At 37.8% G+C, this 21,316-nt stretch overlaps 2 protein-coding genes across 3 annotated transcripts; one reads left to right on the top strand and one right to left on the bottom strand.

The window, feature by feature from the left end:
* Positions 1–456: 456 nt before the first annotated feature.
* Positions 457–7,217, top strand: LOC146464837 (uncharacterized). 2 transcript variants are annotated; one of them, XM_085129291.1, is made up of 16 exons: positions 457–516; positions 581–678; positions 1,085–1,207; positions 1,996–2,047; positions 2,265–2,303; positions 3,020–3,064; positions 3,284–3,324; positions 3,457–3,520; positions 3,972–4,099; positions 5,071–5,298; positions 5,474–5,509; positions 5,736–5,807; positions 5,979–6,050; positions 6,650–6,685; positions 6,878–6,952; positions 7,111–7,217. In XM_085129291.1, exons 1-16 carry the CDS (start codon positions 486–488, stop codon positions 7,150–7,152), a joined length of 1,182 nt encoding a protein of 393 aa, XP_084985417.1. In that variant the 5' UTR covers positions 457–485; the 3' UTR covers positions 7,153–7,217. The 2 variants fall into 2 exon arrangements, with proteins under 2 accessions (XP_084985417.1, XP_084985416.1); XM_085129290.1 differs by having other exon boundaries at positions 3,966–4,099.
* Positions 7,218–7,382: 165 nt separating this feature from the next.
* LOC146464836 (vesicular glutamate transporter 3-like) lies at positions 7,383–17,489 on the bottom strand. The gene is made up of 10 exons (XM_085129289.1): positions 17,108–17,489; positions 14,628–14,661; positions 13,674–13,873; positions 13,299–13,386; positions 13,066–13,161; positions 12,563–12,687; positions 11,758–11,913; positions 11,333–11,462; positions 10,226–10,464; positions 7,383–9,321 (listed from the first exon to the last, which is right to left on the bottom strand). Exons 1-10 carry the CDS (start codon positions 17,261–17,263, stop codon positions 9,160–9,162), a joined length of 1,386 nt encoding a protein of 461 aa, XP_084985415.1. The 5' UTR covers positions 17,264–17,489; the 3' UTR covers positions 7,383–9,159.
* Between the last annotated feature and the right edge of the window lie 3,827 nt (positions 17,490–21,316).

Genomic DNA, 21,316 nt, shown 5'->3' with positions numbered 1-21,316 from the left:
GAACAAGGTTGCGGTAACTGGGTTGGGAGAACAATAGCCTCCCACGCAGGACCCCACGCAGACGTTCTTAGGGGTTCGTCACGCGTTCCTGGGAACGCGTGACGAACCTCTAAGAACGTCTGCCTGGGAGGCTAGGAGAACAACCGCCCGGATCCTGTAGAAAAACAGAGTAAAAGGATCTAAGCAGCAACAAATTGTAGAACAAAATAACGCAGAAAAAAAAGAACAATGCTGGGAAACGGTCAGGGAAAATATATATTTAAATTCCACTATTTTGAAAGGCACGGCGGGTAGTTTTGAAGAAGAAAGGCCGTGTCTTTTGAAATATTGGAGAATACATATTTCCCTGGCATAGCAAGACATAGCAGTGAAATTTTTGCACTAGCATTCGTCACGTGCCTGCAAATTTATAAACAGCGGCGTTACCCCTCTCGTGAATGCGCCTGACAGGACCGACCACGTGCGCAATCGTTCGTTTTTTCAAAATGGCGTCAATGGAGAAGGAGTGTTTCTGGGGTAAGCAGCATTCTTGGTGCAATTCCACTGTAGTTATACTCTTCTAACCTCTTGTTACCCACAGGCTGCGAGCTTAGCAAGGATCAAAAGGAGTACAAGTGGGATTCAGAAGACGAAGAGCTGAGTAAAGCGGACATCGAACAGAAGTTAGTTCTATCCCAGGTATGTTTTTAAATTTGTTTGTGCCACCACGTGCAATCAGGCCTTCTAGTTTTTGAGGGAGGAAACTTGTCAGGAAGAAAAATTGATGAAAGTGAGAAATTTGTTGTGTTTACAGCTCGGTAACGAAAATATGACAAGGAAATCTTGCCTACACTGTAGGACAACTTGCTCGCCACAAATGTACGTACACATGCACATGCTTGTAATAGTAGGGACCCAGCTTTTAAATTGCGAGTATCCCGGTAGTAGACGTTTGAAGTTGACCCCCAGGACTTTGTGTCACACAAATATAGAAGACATTAGTAGCTTGGTCTTCAGTCAATGTGTAAGGGAGTTTTAATTAACAAACAATTTGGACAGTTGACATTGTCGGTGTGAACACAAGCCTATATATTTTGGTTTACAGGCTTGCCTAGGTGCAAAGGCCAAACAAAATGAGAGGAATTTAGTGGAGGTAACAACAACAGATGTCAGTGAGAACACTGTGACACACACAATTCTCTCTTTACAGTGTGGAAAAACAGATCAGGTAAAGCTTTGTCCTTATTCTTGGAACACAAATATGTGTTGTGGTTCAAATTTTTTTGTTTCTGTTTTTGTTTTTGGTTTAAAAATTTTCGAACCAGTTTGATTTGTATTTCCCTTTGTCTCAGATTATGGATATTGCACAAAAGGAAAAAAAATAAAAATTAAACTGGTTTGAAAAATTTGAAACCAAAAGAAAATATTAAACCACAACATATGCATCAGTGGATACAGTTGCAAATAAGCATGGGGACTGGGGGTTGGGGGTTATACCATTTTCATGAAGGATCCAAAAATCTGAGACAAGCCATGATTAAGAAATATCGTTTGGTACAAATAACAACAATTCAACAAGAAACAACTCACTAAATGAGTGCAAAGGAGTACCACATAGACCTGTGGAATTGATCAAACTTATCTCTTTGCTCCCTGCCGCTGTTATTATAATTATAGTATTATACATGTAACACAATTAAACGCTTTATCAAAGTGTCATGATTGATATTAAGGATAGAATACTAATTGGCGAAACTGTACAGATCCAATTGGAATTTGAGGAGTGGGGAAAACTGGATAACCTAGGGAAAAATCTCTTCATAAAACAACAGCAACTTAAACTCAACCCATATTTGATGCAGAGTCTGGGAATTGAACCAAGCTTCTTTGGTGGGATGCAAGCACTTCCTCAGTATTGTGTCATACTGAATCTTACATGTCTGTTAAAATCCAAATTAACAATAGTGCTGTACTTTGCAAGTTTTGTGAAAATTAATAATGTCTCTTATCTTTCAGTGTCGACTCAGCTTGGGATTTCCATCAAGTGTTGTTTTCAAACTTGTTGAAGGTGAGAGAAGAGTTAATTGTACATTAGCTAGTACATTCTAGTGTGTACAGCTGTACAGTGAATGTTACAACCTCTCCTTTACATTCAGTATGTGGTATTAATAACATCTTAAAAGCACTTGATAAATGTTTAGGTGTTAACATGCACCACAATGGTGTAGTGTTCTGTTGCAAGCTGCTCTTAATACTGTCACTGATTATAATTGTTTTGTCTCTAGGTTCTGGTCCAGTGCATCTTACTGGCTCTGTCTACCAAGGTAAGATTCAGCTGAGTCAATTATTTTTTTAGAGTGATCCACTGAGTTGTAGCATGCTTGAATTTACATACACCGTTGAAGTACTCCTAGCAATAATTTATTGATAACACAACAATTTGCACAAAATGATCAGATTTCATGTTTAATGAATTTTACATAATAAAGTTGCATAGAGACTAAAAACAACAACAACAACAACAGATTTAGATTTAGATTAGTTTTTTTCATGTATCCCCAAAGCCAATTTTTTAAGGAAGATCAAGGGGATTTGTAAGATGAAATAGCATTCAACCTGTCAGAAATGGCAGTAACGTTTTTTGAAAGATGGTAATAATCAAATCTTAAAGGCCCACCTTCACCCAAGAGTCATTGCAGTGGTTTGTTTTTGTTTTGAAATACTGTATTGTCCAAATGCGTGATCTTATTAGCTGTACGAACTCAAGCGGTTCATACGGGTTTCCTCTACGACTTGTGCTGGAAGGAAAGAATATTTGTGATCGCATATTGTTTTCTCGCTTGACTCCCGCTCAAATAAAATGGGGGGGTTTTCATATATGAAAATTGTTCCTCAATACATCTTGGGTGAATGTGGGCCTTTAAAAAGAAGTGCCAGGTATCTTAACTGTGTTTAAATGATAGATTGAGAAGTAAAATAAATTGCAATTTTATACATTCAAGTTTAAATTATTTGAATTATTTGGTAATATTGTTTGTAGAATTGTATATAAATGAAGATGAAGATGAAGAAGATAGTGATGAAGGTGCTGTATACATTTATTCATTGTTTGTTTCATATTTAACTTAATATTTTTTGTGGGGTGGGTGGGGGGGGGGCGGTGTTACACTACGCTCTCCCTTCACGAACCTTCGTTGTAGAAGAAATACCTTGTCAAAAGTACATTTGTAGAAAGTTGTTAAAAAGATAATTCTCTTGCCTTTTGCTCATAGAATCTTAAGCTTTTTTTTTTTCTATATTGTAGATGAGAAATCATCCCCTTTTGTAAAATTGGAGGCTTCAAAGGTATGTTGAGAAATTTATTTGTTTGTTTACAGTTAAGAGCGATCTTTGTCATACATACTGTACATGTATAATAAGCAGTTGGAAACATTACTTATAAACCTAACGGTAGTATGTTTGTTATGCTGTTTCCAGAAAAGGCCACTTGCGTCAGAGACTCCCAAGGGACCCCCTAAGAAGATTGCTCGTGTAGAAGATGGTAAGCTCGCTAAATCACTGACTTCAGTTATGCTTGAATGCAAAAAATACTTTTAAATGATTTTTAGGGTCAGACCTGACCAACCACCCCCAAAGGTTTCTCCTGTGCACAGTAAAGGGGCTGAAAAAAAGGACAGGCACTAGGTTTGTCTGTTTTGGAGATGTTGAAGGAGATGGAGACATACAGTTCAAAGCTTGTCACTTGAATTATATGGCATTTTCATGTGATTGTCTTACTATACATAGGTTAGATATTTAACTTGCTAACAATCGAGGCAATTCGACAAGTGCATAAGTCACACTACATGTAGCAAACATTGTTCAATTTTCTTTGAAAGGCACCAAATGAATATTCAGCATGTTTCTGCATTTTAGGTGTGGTTTCAATTGGTTCTTTTTACTGACCTGTGCTGTATGTTTTGCTGAAAAGAAGGTTTATTTTCCAGCTGAAGATGAGGATGAAAGTGATGATGACGATGATGATGAGGAAGATGAAGAAGAGTCCAGTGAGGAGTCAGAAAAAATGGAAGTAGACGTCAAACCAAAACCTAAGAAACCTGACACAACCGCAACAGCACCAGTAAGAATTGTTCCACAAACAGTGGTATTAGTCTTACACCTTGAGTTTTCATTTTCTTATCCATCGTGGAGGCTACATGTAAATCCCCTATAAATTTGTAAGTACATTTTAGGCGCTTGAATCAGCTGGTGGTCATTTAGCCAGCCACATTTCTAAAATGTCTGACTAGTTCTAAAATTTGCTTTTTATATATATATATATATATATATATGGTGTCCATGCAGAATATGACTCAGAATTTGTCTTCAACTTGTTGCATTTGCCATAAAAGCATTCGAAGTATACCAGGGCAACAAATCAATGAAGCTGACAATTCTTTAAGGCCAAGGGGAAGCAACTAGTTTGAATTGTAGGTGGCCTAACTGCCCACACCCAATAACAACTTCCAGACTCTTCCCGCTTTTCTTGGGCACAACACTTAATCATTAATTGTTGTGTTGAAGTCATAGGGGTTGTACCCTTTGACTTCATGTAAGCATTTCAAACTGTCACCTTGCCTATGGCTCTTTTGGACATGATGCAAGCAAAGCTGAGGGAAGAGACACTAAACATGATATGTACATGTAAATGCCACTCCAAGGCTATCAGATTACAACGATCAATATCTATCAATGGAAATTGATAGTAATCAATGAAATGGATAACAATGTAAGGAAGGTTTTACTGATTAGTTATCAGTTGGCCATTACCTACATGTCTGTACATGTATCAATAATTGTATCCATTGACTGATTCATGATGGTCGACTTTCGTTGATTTTTCACCTAAGGGAGTACATTGTAGAAATTGCACTTCTTTATCTGAGTCTGCTGCAAAAGATGCTTTCAAATCAACTTGAATTAGTTAAGTCTGTGCATTTCAAAGTAGTCTTATAAATGCAGTGCAAAAATCCTTTAATGATACATTGTGTAAGTACTTGTGCATTTATGTTTTGCGGTAATTTGTTATTTTTGTTCCATTACTTTCCACAGAGTAAAACAGAAGGCAAGGATAATAAAAAACAGAAAGCTAAGAAAGAGAGTGAAGAGGATGAAGACAGTGGCGAAGAGGATACTGACGAGGAGGAGGAGGGTGACGAAGACGAGTCAGATGAAGAAGAAAGCGACGAAGATGAAAGTGATGATGATGACGATGAAGATGAGGAAGAAGAAAGTGATGAAGAAGATGAAATTGCCGCAAGCCTGGTGGCCAAGAAGAAGGTTGGAACTCTGGCCTTACAATCCCATTTGAATACAAACAAGATAGCCATAAAGTCATATTTTTTTTTTTGGCCCCACTCCAAATTATTCCTTCAGTTCTTGTCGTAAATGGTACCGTGCATGTAGTTGTATAATTCAAAATGCATCTAATATTTTTCCTTTTTCTTTGTTAAAGGGAGGAAAGGCAGAACAGAAAAAGCCAATGACAAATGTAAGTACACTGCTCTTGAGGGTAAAAGAATCTACTCACTGTATTGTAATGAGATCTTGTGACAGGGCATAGTATAAATTTATGAAGTAGATTCTCTTGTTAATTATCAATAATTATTAATAATTTTAAGTGTTTCTTAAGTATTGGGTTATTAATCAGTTAATGTACACTATGGATGTAGTTAATTCTTTTCTTGTACACATTTCAATATTGTGTATCTTTCAAGGGTGTGGCAAAATCCAACAATAAGCCAGCGGCAAAAGAAAAAGAAACACCAAGCAAGACTCAGGCTAAACAGGTTTGTAACTGGCTAAACAGGTCTAAACAGGTTGTGACCAGGGCAGCCTTTTCTGTGACCTATCTATCTTTGTTTATCTTGATCTCAAATAGTAAGTCTCGAAGAATTGTTGTTGTAAAGTCCACGAGTTACAGTGTTGGCAAAGTTCTTTGTTATATTTTGCTTTTTCAGCAACAGAATACACCAAAAGCCGGAGGAAAAAAAGATGATGGAAAGAAAGCTTCAGCAAAAACTCCTGAACCAGTAAGATACTTGTAGGATACTTTGCTGAAAATAATCTTGTTATTTGTAGACATGGACCTGACAGAAATAATAGAATAGGGAAATTGCTGTTTACCGGACCAACACGGACAATACAATTTAAAAGATATTAAAAAAAAACTTAATGATCGAGTGAATGGTTGGATGAACAAATTAAAGGAAGGAACAAATGAATGACAATGTCGGAATGTTGGTAAGACTTATTCTTTGACTGAATCTTCAATATTAGATTACCATCTTATTACAGTTTTGCATGCTGTACTATCGTAACTTGGCAGTTAGCTTATTGACCTCTACTGTCTGATGGCTTTGTTTCAACTGGCCAGCTGTCAAGACAAGAACTGTCATAAAAGTAGAGTTTTCATTTGTCGTAGAGCAAACATGAAACACATTGCAATTTGGTTGACCAGTGAGAAGTGAATTGAAACGGAAGCCGTTATTGGCGAGGCATGATACACTGCACTGCAATTTTCAGTCTTTGTATTCTAGCAAGAATTCAACTGTCGTACTTGTACACTTAGTGCTTACGTTGAAAGTCACAGTTCTTCCAGTGTTAATATTGTGTCCAATTTTTTCTTCAGATGGACATGGATCAAATTAAAGAAAAGTTAAAAAAGGTTGGTTAAAAGGCAGGCAAGGCCCTGTTTAAAGAAGTATAAGAGAGGCAGCAAGTGACCCAAAAGGTCGTTAGCAGAAGTCATCTTTTCAGGTTTACGCAGTGTAGTCCATCGTTCAATGGATTAAATACATTTTTTTGGCTAGTGTTTATTGTTGGATGATAGTAATTACTGTTTTGCTCCGTTTTTTAGACACCGACCCTGCCAAAGAAAGTAGACAAGTTTAAGAACTATATGAGAAGTTCGTTCAAGATTACAGATGAAAAGGTAAGCTACTGCAATTCTCTTGCTTAACCATTTTTGGTAGTTAAGTAATGACAAGCGCAATTCTTTATTGATTCTTTCCTTCGCGTGCAAAGATTTTACTTTAGAAAATAAGTTAGTTCAACTTAGCATGTTGCTAAACGACTTTGTTTCGTTTTCAGGTTGTTACAAATCTCTGGGACTGGCTGAAGGAGAACAAATAGCCACGATGCCTTTTGCAAATAGTTTTACCATCAAAGTAAATTAAACGCTACTTTTTTTTCATAGACTTCGGCGTCCTTTTTGCGGCGAAAACTATTCCATTTGGGCATCTTGGTAACATTCTCATGATTAGAATATCCATAAAACGTCTGAAACTAGTCCGTGCTCAATGCTGACACATTTTTAGCGCTCTGGCCTAATTACTCGCAAATCTTCAAGGGCCACGCTGTTATCGCGTTTGTTTCTCTTTTTACTGCGTTACGCCCTATTAGGACCCAATCTGGAGTTTACACCATCATGTACCTTTTTGCATACCTCGCTCGTTGCCTAGGCCCGCACGCGCAGTGCCTGGATTCATCGATGGTGGTGTTGTTTCTCTATCACTACAGCCCATGTTCGTAAACAGCTTCTTTCCTAGTGCTGCGCCTGCAGATTTCTAGAAAGAACTCAGCACTTGGCTGGCCCAAAGCAGATTCTCTTTTGAATAAAACATTAACTTCAACAAGCACTTCATTTAATTGAAACATGGTTGAATCACCTGGCCTTTACACTTTATCTAGTTTAAGTTACGAAATTTTCAGTTGTGTTGTTACTAATTATAACTGACTATACTGAAAATTTCTAACTGCTGTTGTGACTGACAGTTTGAAAAAATGTTTGTTTTCCATGAATGCCCTGCATTCGGGATTATGAGAAGAAAAAAAACCTTGCAGTCGCATTTGAATCGTTTCCCCTATATACCCGATGTCAAATTGCATTTTTAGGGACTGCTCATGTTCTAAGCGCCTGGCTAAACTCGGAAACATTGTTTCCCCGGGTGGCTAAACACGCGGGAGGAATAACAAGCTGCTCTGCTGCTTAAGTGCCTAAAAGAAAACCTGTTACAAAAAACTGGGATTGTCCGTCCGTCGGACGATATCAGTGGGACAGAACTTGTTGCACATACAAAACCTAAGGAATTCCTCAACCTCATCCCGAGGAGTACATCTATACAAGGATAATTTGCAACTGGATAAACCGGTCACCGCAAATATAAAAGGAAGAAAAAGAAAAAATCACAGTCTCAACTAACTTAATCACTGTCGGCATAAAAAAGAAGTGACCTGGGTCTTGAATGCCTCAACGCTTGGTTGGACTATTATTTCAGCCGTAAGTGAGTTCCACTCTGGTAAGGTTCTTGCAGGGATTAATTGTGTGAATCTCTTGGGGTATTCAATCGACATACAAAAGGCACCGTGTCTGTCATCTAGCTTAGATTTCACCCATTTGACACTTTATCCTTTTATCGACTTAGGTAGTGTCCCACATATAGTGAAATTAAATAAGGGGTTTCCGAAGCAAAGTGGGATATCCCAAAATAAATGGCGGAAAATTTGTCTATTTTACTTCCAAAATGCAGTAAAAATTCTTCCCCAATCAAAACACACTTTGTCAGCCATTTTTTTGTTTGGATTGGGCTGTCTTGGCCGGCCAGTTCCTTTAGAGCCCGTCAAAATGTAAAAGAGCTTCTGTTAACGAATGATTGTTTTATTTTTAAACTCCTTCAAAAACATCGGTTCCCACTCGCTCAATTAGGAGATAATGTGAATTCGCACAGCGAAAAAAACCTCATCCAGTAAATAGAGTCCACGAATCTAAGTATTTTTACTAGAATCGCTACTATGAATATCCACGTTTTACGCGTAGGAAAATAATGACTCTGTGGTAGGCTTTGTTTCCACTTCGCTAGCCAAAGTTGTTCTTCAAACAACTGGATATGGCTCCATTTACTAAACACAGTATAGAGCGTGCTATACAAAAAGAAGCATAAACGGATGCGTTGCTCGAAGGAGGTGGATAACGCCCTCATTCCCAGGCCACGTCGCGCTTTTTTCGAGCGAGCCGAGCTTCATGTCGACAACCTCGTTCAGAACGGCTGACGTTGTATTTGACCGCACGGTAGGAGGACTAGAGAGGAGGCTGTGTGGTTGCCATAGTTATATCTCGGATAAAAATATCATTAAACACTGCTATCTTGGTGTTACAGGCGTATCAGTTGTAGGTTCTTTGGATACGCCTTCAACTTTGTCCCATTCCTGTCTGTCAGCTGTCATCAATGTAATAAATACTAAGCTACCAATGATATAAAATATAAATGTTATCCAAAATACTGCGCGCCATTCACCGGCCGTCTGTAAGGAAAGGAATGAAAAAATATGTGTAAGCTATGTATGGACAAATGGAATTCCTCCCTGTCTAAACCTCAGAGTTTCTGTGGTCTCCCTACAGGTACCTCATCCAATAACGCAGAAAGCTTGAAAAAGTGTTTCTGTTGATGCGGGGCTAAGGTGTGAAAATCTCTAATTGTCAATCCTTGTAATTTTAAGACAAATTTTGCTGCTCAAGCTTATTCAGTATCCTAAAGAACTTTTTTAATTATTTCTTTCCTTCTTGAGTTTGCAAAAAATACGTTTGTATTAGTGAGAACTAACTTCAAGAAACTTCGAATCTCCCGAACCATCGCGAGATGTATAGGACGTATGCGGAATAGTAATAGGGGGCATCGTTCTTAAGGTTGTTTGGCCAAGTCAAGATTTTTAGAACCAGACATATCCCCACTCCCATTAGACTGGAGAATTTGCCAGTGTTTGATTAGCTGGAATAAATTAAACCTGCGGAAGATGTTAAGCACTATTTTTGTACTGCCCAATGCATGCTTCTCATCGTATTGCTTTATTTACCTCTGCTGCCCACATACTGGGAGATAAATGGCTTCTGGCTTCGGACAAGAAAAAGATTGAATGTTTTCTGTTTGGTTACCCGGATTTGCAATTTCAGTCTTATGTTCCTTTATTTGAGCAAGTTCAGTCATTTATTTCCCATTCATCTTGTTTTTCTTAATTTGGCTTTCTAGTTTTTTTTGTTTTGTTTTTAACTTATTGTACTCGTGTTAGCCCTGTTAATTAGTCCGTCTCTGCCATGTGTTTATGCGGGTTAGTTGATGCGACGTAAGCTCTCTCGATGAGCACTTAGTTGCTCTTAGAGCAAATGTCGTGTTCAAATATTGTTTAAATGAAAAAAAAAAATTAAACCTACCTTATTATGGGTTATGAACCCAACTAACATTGGGCTAAGAAAGCCTGCAGTGTTGGCGGTTGCATTGGTAATCCCCATGACAACAGAAGCGTTTCGTGGAGCGATGTCTAAAATATTAACTTGGAAACCAGCATAAACTAACCCAGCTGCAGCCCCAGCAATACTCATGGAGACAATCACCATATTAGGGGTTTTAATATAACCCGCCAATAGAATGAACAGGCCAGCGGTGATTGCGCCTACGAGAAAAAGAGGAAGAAAACTTCTGTAACCAATAGGCAACTCAGATAATAGACATTTAGAATCGCGTTCATGGCAAACGGTAAATGACTGTTAGACTGGCAGTTTCTTGCACAAACATAGTACACAGATGAGAATAGTGCAAAAACAATTCTGACCTTTGATGCCAACACAAAACTACTCGATTTTACTGAGAAGCTGAAAACAGCGAGCGGCAAATATAAGGTAAACATGGTCACGTGATCATTTCTGCCGTTTGCCGTAAATGTAATCTGAAATCTCTCTAATGGCACAGTAATTTTTTTGGAAATCTCCTGCATTTACTCCAAATCTGGCTCCAGTTGTTCAAAAGCCGGATAACTTTATCCTGTGGATAAGTTACTACCCGACAGTTTCAATCTGTGCAAAGATTTCAATATTTTCTCTTGTACAAGCGAATAAGCACACTCTAACCACAGTTAAGTTTGGGAGTGTACGAAAACCTTAGATAACATTTAACGTGAAGTATATTTTATACCCTAAACAGTTCCTTAACCAGTGGATAAAGTTATCCGGTCTTTGAACAACTGGGGCCAAAAGTGAAAAAAATCCAGTTTTTTTTTTTCAGACCATATATTTGATTTTAAACATGACTTTGAAAATGCTCTCGCTGCATTTTAAAAGTAACGTGGGAGTTCTGTTCAGTTGAATCAACTGGCTCTTCAGGTTCCCTGCTTTAAGCTGATCAAACTGTAGTTTCCTTTAAATTTCGTCTTTCGTACATGAATTAACATATGGTATTTTTTAAAAGGAAATTTATTCCAAAAGAAAACAAATGATTTTATGCGTGACATGCTTGCAAATTAAGTTTCTAAAACTTTCGATTACCTGTAGCGTAAAACACGCGTCGAACAGTTTTGGTAGAAAGAAGATTTCGCCTAAGAAGGTCAGCGGTGATACCGGCAAGTGGACAGCTCAGTGATTTAAAAACAAACGGAGCAGCCGCAGCAAATCCCATCTGAAAAAAATAAACAATGCTATAGACCTTACTCCAAAATGGCTACCATTTTAACATTCTTTCGTTGGTATTCAAATTTGGCCCTTCTTGTCTTATTCGTAAGTTCAAAAATCAAAAGAATATTTTCCCTTGAGCGAAGCAAGTAGGGTTTATTTGAAAGTAAATAAAAGAATATTAAAATGGAAGAGCCATTTTAAAATAAGGTATATATTGATTAGCGATACCATGGATTGAGATTAAGGTCACAGAGACATTTTTTTTAATCTTTTCGACAAAAAAAGGCAAAGGTTCTTACAGCTGCAACTTCGTAGTGTAGGATGTCCATTAAAAATAACGGTACACAAATAAGTAACACGTATAAGCCCCAGTCTGAAGCAAACGCAGCAGCAATGATCCCCCAAACGGGTGGCGACGTGAGAATGGACTTCCACGGTACAGTCCCTTGGGTTACCTGTGTAAGATATATCTTGTTTAGCTGGATAAACATCACAGGACATCAAGTGTATGGAAAGCAATACTGACGTTTATTAAAGGACACGGGCGTATAGATGGAAAGCAATACCGACGTTTATTAAAGGACACGGGCGTATAAGGACTGTATAATGACCAGTTTACATTCGATTCCTTCTACCTACGTACACGAAATCTTGGTACGAGTTCCGTGTACTCGTTTTCTGGGCATACCTTGAGGTATATTTAACAATTATCCTGCGAAATCACGCGGAATATTGCCTGATGCTTAGCAGACGAGGCCTTAGGCAGAGTTGGTGATTGGGCCTTGTATTCCACAAGATTGTCTCAAGATTGGGTAGGAAAATTTGTTTTATTATTCAACACATTGATAACAAAGCACGGTTTTATTGCAGAAAAGCTGGAGAAGACCTTTATTTTGCCATTTTTCTCCCCGACACACGAAATTACGTATATCGCAGGATATCTGTTGACTACGAAAGACGAATATTCAGTGCGTCATGACCATATTTGGGCAGTGTTACAATGTGTTGAAAAATACGTCATACTACTTCCTTATACGACTCTGTGTATTGACTATGTGCGCCCTGAGTAAGTGACCGTATGTCAATAATTTCATGTAGTGTCACCTCCTCGGTATTCACGGCGCTTAGCTCAATATAAGCTCGTTCTTCCTCTGTAATAGTTGGATGAACTGATGGAGAATCAAACGCTAAGACAAACCACGCTACATACCACAGGATACCAAACATTCCTGAGTTGAAAACAAAAATGCAAATTGACATCATTAGTACAACGCATGAAACAGGCTACGTATTACACAAATGAGCTCATATGCAACAGTTCATTAAATAGCACGAAAATCTTAAAGTAGAGAAAGGTTGTTTCTGTTATTTGCTGGATTTTTACTAACGGTTATCATAACAAAATATCGCAATTTAAATACCAAAGTTCGAAATTCGGCGAACTATTGTGTTTTAGGCTATCATTTGGGGGACCAGGGACCAGATTCAGGTAGCTCCCCTTCCTTAATTAAGATGTATATCCTAAGTATTGTTCACTTAAGAATGATATATCTTACCTTAGAAGGTTTCATTGAATCTGGCCCTATTGTTTGTTACCGTTAACTTACCAAATGGATAAAACGCAGCAGGCCATCCACCATCGAAGTCGTATCTTGTTAACAAACCAGAAATCGGCATTGTAACTATACTACCAACAGTGCAACCTACAAAGGAAAAAAAAAGGGTGGAGTACAGGTTTGGAGAGACAAGAAATAAACTAACGAAAGAAATAATGAAAGAGCTTAAGCGTGGGCAATAGGCACAACGATAGACAGACAGACATACAGACAGACAGTGGTACCTGTGACTGCAATTGTGACTAATGTTGTTCTTTCCATGATCGGTGCCCATTTGCTCCAGATGGCATGGTTACAAGGAAACAGTACTCCCTATGGATAACATCAAGATAACACATAATATGTATCCATTAATCGCCAGTTATCTTGACGCAGTGTAAAGCAAGTTGCCGTACAGTGCAATGATACAAGAGATTGTGGACAATTGCTAACGTTAGGTCTGGTGTACAGCGGATTTAACGTCAAGCTTAATTATTTTTTTCAAAAACCTTTAATGAGTAACCTGATAACCACCATCCTCTCTTGCCACAATCAAACATGAACATCTACTACTAAAAATTAATTGTTGAGATTTTACAGAAGATCAGCTTTATACTCACAAGAACCAGGCCCTCGGCAACTCTGACAGCTATAAGCAGTATTACGCTGGCTCGCGCAGCCACAGGTGTAAGAATTGTCAGCACAGAAGCGATCAGAACCGCCAGGCCAAATAAGCGGGTTCCTCCTACTTTAACAGCCAGCCAGCCACCCGGGATCTGTAAGGCTACGTAACCGTAGTAAAATGACCCTAATACCACACCTATGGGAAAACAAAGCATTTGACGTTTTATTTATAGGCAAACGAATGTGTTCAATTATACAATCACGCTTTTGTGAAATTTAATTATCCTGGCTCCCAAACGTCCGCACGCTTCGGTTATGCATATTTAAATCAGTGTTCCGACTGTACTAGGACCCATAAGATAAATCCTTTTCCTATCACACTGTTGAAGTAACTAGCAGCTAGCAGTAATATCACTACCCACCGCGAGTAGTTTTAACGTTTTCGCTGTGATTCGCTGGTACGTATTGACATACTATAGGGTGAAGTGAGACACTGATATGCCGCATATACTTGCATCAGTAAGCAGGAAGGGGGGGGGGGGGGGGCAGAGCTCAAGCGAGGGTTTTTTTTAGGAATATCTACATGGACCCATTTTCTAAAGTGGCACTTGCATCAGTAAGCAGGAAGGGGGGGGGGGGGGGAGGGCAGAGCTCAAGCGAGGGTTTTTTTTAGGAATATCATAAATCACAGTTTGACGAAGGACTAGCGCAGGTTGCAATTATGGTTTAACGATAACTACAGTAATGATCTAATACAACAATTTTAAGGCTTATGTTACAGCAGGTAGTGGTTACAATTCATTGATGCAATGAAATTTAGGAACTAGTCTCTAAGTTGGTATTTATATTTTACGAGTAAAAGCGATTAAACAAAATCACAATGCAATGCTTGTTGGCCAGAGAAATTGGCGAAAGTAGTTTGATGAAAACTTCACAAACATGCAACTTACCCCGCAATTTGGAGTTCCACTTAAATTCCGCTTCCTGTAAAGATGGATATGTAAGGCAGTGAATGGTCAGTATAAAATAAAAAGTACCGCTAAGTCTAAATTTCTTTGCTGCTAATACCGATAAAATTAAAATCTGTTCTTTTTCGTCACTAGTCCTTGTGATATTTCAGTGTGTTGTAATTGTCAGATGTGATAAGCGCTTTTTTGTATGACCATCATCGGTCTTTTAAAATAACCAGGGCAAATGGTGAAATAGAAAAATCTGTTGTTAAGGCCGGGAGCAATGCTTGGGATCAAAAAAGGAAGGCTTTATGAACCGGACCTTTAGCGATGACAAAGGTACGCTAAGGTGACAATATATACAGTTAGTAAGCCACTAATAACTAAAAGTTTGTGGTAAAAATCTTTAGGTTTCACCATTCAAGGGGAGTTCTTTCCTGTAGTTCTAAGTCTGTTATTATGCTGAGACTCAAATCCTTTATTGAAGCCGATTCGTTTGGAATCTATGACAGAAGTAGAACTTTCCTGGTGTTGGCATATGTACTCTTTACTTAGTGGTTTTAGGTATGTGACTATTCAAATCAGTGGAAAGCTCAGAGTAGCACGTTCCCGTGGTACTGTTTATTATGTTGTACAAGGTGTTTCTACTGATCATCTAGGTCTGTGGCAGACATAGACAATCAGTAGAAATTTAAAGTGTGGCCGTACAAATCCGTGAAAGCTACTAAGCAGCGCTTTCCAGTGGTGCTGCTTATTATGGTGTATAAGGTGATGATAACTTTTGAGCGTTTAGATAAGATGAAATCCTGAAGTGTTACCATTCAAAGGGAAGATAATGTTTCTTTTCTTTTCTGTGGTTCTGTTTATTATGCTGTACTAAACAATTCTAGTTGTCTAATGCATCACTGGAAAGCTATGTCTGAAATCCTTAAGTTCGACCATTCAAAGGGACTGCTGTTGTGCGTGAGTATCATGAGCCACAAGGAGGGTGACTGAGCAAGGTGTCAATTAAGGTCTTTCCCCTAAAATAGAACCTACACTCAGATTTTTTCCAAACTTTGCCCATGTGTGGTTCACTATATGTAAACTGCAAAAATGAAATAAAAAGAGGGGGTCCCCATGCCTGTTCTTCAGCAACAAAGCATTGAAATATGGTAATTTCTACATGTTTGGACAAAAAGGACTATAATAGAGCATTTGCCAAAAACAGGAATTATTTTCTGAAGGGAACAGGTAACGGCTCATTTCATAGAATTTTTTCCCTGTTCATAAATCATTTTTAATGTGAAATCTGTTTGAAAACTATCCCTAACCAGTACTACTGAGATATTCAACAAAATAATCTAATTAGTTACCTCTGAAGGTAAGCCAAAATGTCCATTGGCTAGATATTAGGCGCAAAATGTGATGTTTCTAACACTAGGATTTTCCTTAAATTTTCACGGTAGTTGGCAAACGATATTGTGGTTAGAAATCTGAAAAGAGAAAATAGGTTCACCGGGTTGGTTTTACAGATATTTCACAAAGCAGTGGTAAATCGTGCTACAAAACTGGTTTCTCCGCGAAGGGACTGGGGCGAGTCTCATGAAAACACCTTTATTTCCGCGCAAAATGCAAATTAAAAATTTTGTTGTTAGATGCAAGTCAGATTGAGTGATACTCAGTAGTTAGCTAGAAATGAGCGTCAATTTTTTGTTTTTGCATTGTGCGCAGTAGAGTTGCGCACTGCAAAACAGGGGAATGACCTTAAAAACCAAGCGCTCTTTCCTTTCCTGATCGAGTCCCACTACAAGTGCAGTGTATGTAACAAAAAGCAATTCAACAGTGTGACTTTAATGATAACTGCAGCGAACTTTGCTTATCTACCTCTTGAATCAAAAGACACAAATGATGGATGAGAGAATTAGCTCTGCAATGTATATTTAAGTGCTAAAGTGATTGACCCATGAATTTCCCACAAAGCGTTACCCCTAGTAAGAAAATGGGAAATCGCACCAGGCGGGAATCGTACCCACGACCTCAGGATTTGATCGTCCGTTGATCAACCGGCTGAGCTACGCAGACGGGAGCACGTCGCGGGTGATTCATTTCTGGTGGTAATTGCGGCGATGTGAATGTGAAGGATACAAATAAATGTTGTGCCTCTAACACGATTCCCGATTCCCGATTTTTTCAAACTTTCGTTGCCTCGTGCGATCTCCCATTTCCTTACTAGGGCTAACGCTCAGTGAGAATTTCGACATGGGTTCAGTTTAGCACTTTAACAAACACTGCAGGGTAAATTCTCTGATCTATCATTTCCTTCTTGAACCGAGATGCACCACACTAGTTATCCTTGATCTCACGAGATCATCAGACGCCCGCTACTACTCTTCCTTTTCTTCAGTAACCTTTTTCAAAATAGAATTTGAAGGTCTTTTTTACCAGTTTTGCCTTTGAGAGTTGTAAAGGAAGCTAAAGTGTTAATTAAAGTTCTTTACCTCTTGCGTTTCCACTCCATCGACAAACACTGTGTGGTTTTTAACCATTGCACCAATGGCCACATTTATGTTGGTCCGTAAGGCGTACATAGTAAAGAATCCACAGAATATTAGCACAGAAAGAACGTATCTTTTTGGGATTCCTCTCGAGCACATTGTTGTGATATCGATTTCAGTGTTAAGGATCCTCCTCTTTAAATTAGAGGCTTTGAAAATAGTCTCAAGTGTTGTCTTCCCTGCTTTTCATTTCATCGATTGTTTCAGCCCTCCATTGCAGTTGGACAATTCAATGAAGATTCCAGATATCTTGTTCTTTCAAGTCTGTTGTTATTTAGTAAGAACGACTTTTACATCTTATAGCACAGATTGAAGAAATCTTTAAACAAAGTGACGACAAAACGAAAACATACCTGCCTTTGTTTTCGAGGTGGTGTTTATTAATTTAACATAATTGCATTTCAAAACTCGGCAAAGTAATTTACAGTAAGTTTTTTGTGTTATTATTCTATCATTCCATATTATTTCAACTGTAAAATTCTAACTACAGTAGTATTAAACAACCAGCTGAATGGAGCAAACACAAGGTCCTTCACGCTCAGCGAAATACAGTAAATACAGTGGGTCCCTGTTTCTATTTAAGTTACACCTGTGTGGTTTTACAGGTGACTTGGATAGAGACTGGTCAGAAGAGGTGTGAGGCTCGAATCATTTGTCCGTGTTTGCAACATTCTAACACCGTTTTTTCCACCGTCCAACAATAACAACAACAACAAGCTTTATTTGCATGACTATAACCAATACAGTATTGTAAAAGCTATTCATAGCTAATTATTGATTCGTTAACTAATTCCTAAGATAACTTAAAATAGAATAAAATAAATAAAATAAATAATAATAATAATAATAAAAATAAAATAAAATAAATAAACAAATAAAATAAACAAATAAAGTAACTGAAGTCTTTGCTTATTTTAAACTTTTCATAGAGTAGAAGTAATCGTTCCGGAGAGAAGTTTATCTCTCAATTCGAAGCACGAGGAAACAAATGAAATTAATTGAGTGCTTATAAAATAGTCAGTTGAGTTCATTATATGCGATAGTAAAGTTTCTTCTACTAATAATCGTGTAAATGCAAGGCTAGGTTCTATTTTAGAAAAGAACATATCTCTTAAAGAAGAATAACTTGGGCAATCTGATAAAAAATGAATTTCGTCTTCAATGGTTTTACAGTTGCAAACATTACACACCCTTTCATTACGGGGTATGTTGTCGTGTCTTCCTGTTTCAATCAAAAGCTTGTGGCTGCTTATTCTTAGTTTCACTAATGCTTTCCTAGAAGCGTTTTTCCTTGTGAGATCTAGGTAAGCAGAGGGGCCAAAAGTTTTTTTGATTGTGTAATGAAAGCTGAGTTTTTGTGAGTGTTGAAGGGTTTGGTGCGAATAAGAGATATGTTTCTTTTTCATAAGATCTATCAGTATTGTTTGATGTTATTTTCATTCAATGTCATTGTGTAATAATTAAAGTTGGGGAAATTATAGTATTCACTCATCTTCATGAGACTGGAGTAAAAGCTAGTTTGACCGCTATAATGAAGGTCAACAGATATTCTTAGGGATTGTTTTACTATAGAATGTGAATCCTTTCCTTGGAGGTAGTGTACGTAATTAAGTATCTTCTTATTCATGTCAACGATTAGAGGAAATCTGCCAAGTTCAGCTCTACATGCAACGTTGGATGACTTATTATGTACTTCTAAATAGCGTTTACAGAAATGTAAATGTGTTTTTTTCAATTCTGGAGCCTTCCCACGACTTAAAATCTGATTTAACAAAGGCACTCCACACTTCACTGTTGCAGGTTAGAATTGGCTGAATCATTGTGTCAAAAATTTTACATGCAAGTGAAGGTTTCAGTGTACTAAAATCAGTGTGTCGTCTTAGACTAAAGAAAGCATGGAGAGCTTTTTGTCGAAGATGTTCAAGCGAAAGTGTGAAATTTCCGGAAGACGAAATGCGAGTTCCTAAGTAAGTGTAGTCTTGTACTATATCTGTTAATTCATTTCCTATGTGAAAGGTATAATTGCATTTTTTTTTTTGTGCTTTTTTTGAAAAATCATTATCTTGGTTTTCTTGGGGTTTATTTTTAGCATCCATGAGTTGCAAAATGATGATAAACTATTAAGGCAATTTTGTAATCCCAATTTTGATCGTGACAATATAATTAAGTCATCTGCATAAAATAATGAACTGAGTTTGGTGTCATTTGGTTGTATAAACGGGTCAGACAAAATATTGTTGAGCGAAAAGGCTAAATCGTTAACATATAGATTAAAGAGCAGAGGACTTAAAGTGCAACCTTGACGCACACCTCTACTGTATTGAAAAGATCGCGTTTGACCATTTCCAGTTCTAACAGAACACGTAGAATTCGAGTATAAACTTTTGAGAATTTTATAAACGTTTCCTCCGACATTGATTTGTAACAACTTGTACATAAGTCCATCGTGCCAGACAGAATCAAACGCTTTTCTAAAGTCCACAAAACATGCGTATACTTTTGTTTGGTGAGATTTGACATATTTATCCACTAGTGTTCGTAGTGTAAAGACATGGTCTGCTGTTCGATTTTTTTGCTAAAAAACCAATTTGAGATTTATGAAGAATGTTATGCGACTGAACGTGTTCGAGGAGTCTTTGATTGAGAATTGAGCAAAATAATTTACCAAGACAACTAGAAATACAGATTCCACGATAATTTGATGGATCCGTTTTAGATCCAGTTTTAAAAATGGGTGTAATAAGACCATCGCACCAATTTTGAGGCATTGTACCTGAGCTAAGGGCCTCGTTAAATAGCTGTAAATAAACTTGCATTAACTCGTTTAAGCTAGATTTGATCATTTCATTTTTGATTCTATCTGAATACGGAGATTAATTGTTTTTTAGCCTTTTTGCAGCTGTACGTATTTCAAGTTCAGATATAAGGTAGTCCAAGGAGTTGGGATGAGTCGCATTTTCTAGTCTATGTAACGCACTGCGAGTCACTTCTTGATGTGGATTCAGAGGTTCGTTAGAGAGTAGCGATTCGAAGTGTGACATCCAACTTTCTTCCGATATCGGGGGGCGGGGGGGAGGTTATTACGTTCCTGAACATAATCGTCCAGCGATTTTAAACAATTCCAAAAGCTTCGGCTGTTCGAGTTATCTACTGTCTTTTCAAGTTCCGAAATCATAGCATAATAGTATTCTTTCCTCTTCTCTTTCAGGAGGTTTTTGTACCGGTTTAAGACGGTTTGATACTTTTCCCTAAGCGTGATATTAAGGGGGTCTCTATGCTTTAGATTAGCAAGTTTACGTAACTCGTGTCGTTTAAGACGACAATCTTTATCAAACCATTTTTTGTTAGCAGGCAGTCTAACATGTCGTTTCTTAATGACCTTAATTTTTAGGCAGCGTTTTGCAGTTGTTGAAATAATATTTTCTACTGCATCGAGGGAGGTGTTGATGTTTCTATCTGGCCCACCGGTCAATAAGAAAATCGTGTATCATTCTCTGTATATCTCTTGATTGTAGCGCGGCTCTAAATTTTTGTGATGAATTACTTTCCCAGATAAATTGTTAAACGAGTTAGTGTATCGTTGGTATTTGTTGTGGCTAAGTGATTATCATTTGTACCAATATTAAGCCATGCCATTATTGAACTGTGATCTGATAAACTTGACGGCTCTCTAACAATGAATTTCGCCACAAGGGGGAATAAACTTTGATCACATATTGCATAGTCAATAACACTGACTCCTGATTTTCCAATCAAGTCTACTTGAACTGACCAGCGAAGAAAATTAGGGTGTAAATTTACCTTCGGTAGCTAAAGGGAGGGTGTTTATTGGAGGGGGAGGGGCGAGTATTAGGGATAGGACGCTTATCAGTTTTTTTGCTTGTTTGTTTGTTTGTTTGTTTGTTTTGCTGCAATTATAATACTGTCCTGAGACTCGACTTGAAGCAAAATTTCGTTACTCGTAAATGAAGTTTGAATAGGAAAAAATATTAAGTTAATCTCTCTTCTTACTGACAGTAGTCTGGCGTCTTCTCAATATAGAAGTCATGTAATTGCCGTAAAAGAACAAAAGATTATGGACGTCTGAATGTATGGACAACATTTCATATTAATTATTTCGCGGGACTATATTTTTATCCAAATTTCTAACAA

Source organism: Pavona decussata, unplaced genomic scaffold (genome assembly GCF_977016875.1).
Source record: "Pavona decussata unplaced genomic scaffold, jaPavDecu1.1 SCAFFOLD_161, whole genome shotgun sequence".
NCBI lineage: Eukaryota > Metazoa > Cnidaria > Anthozoa > Scleractinia > Agariciidae > Pavona > Pavona decussata.
This window is presented reverse-complemented; position numbering and strand designations above follow the sequence as displayed.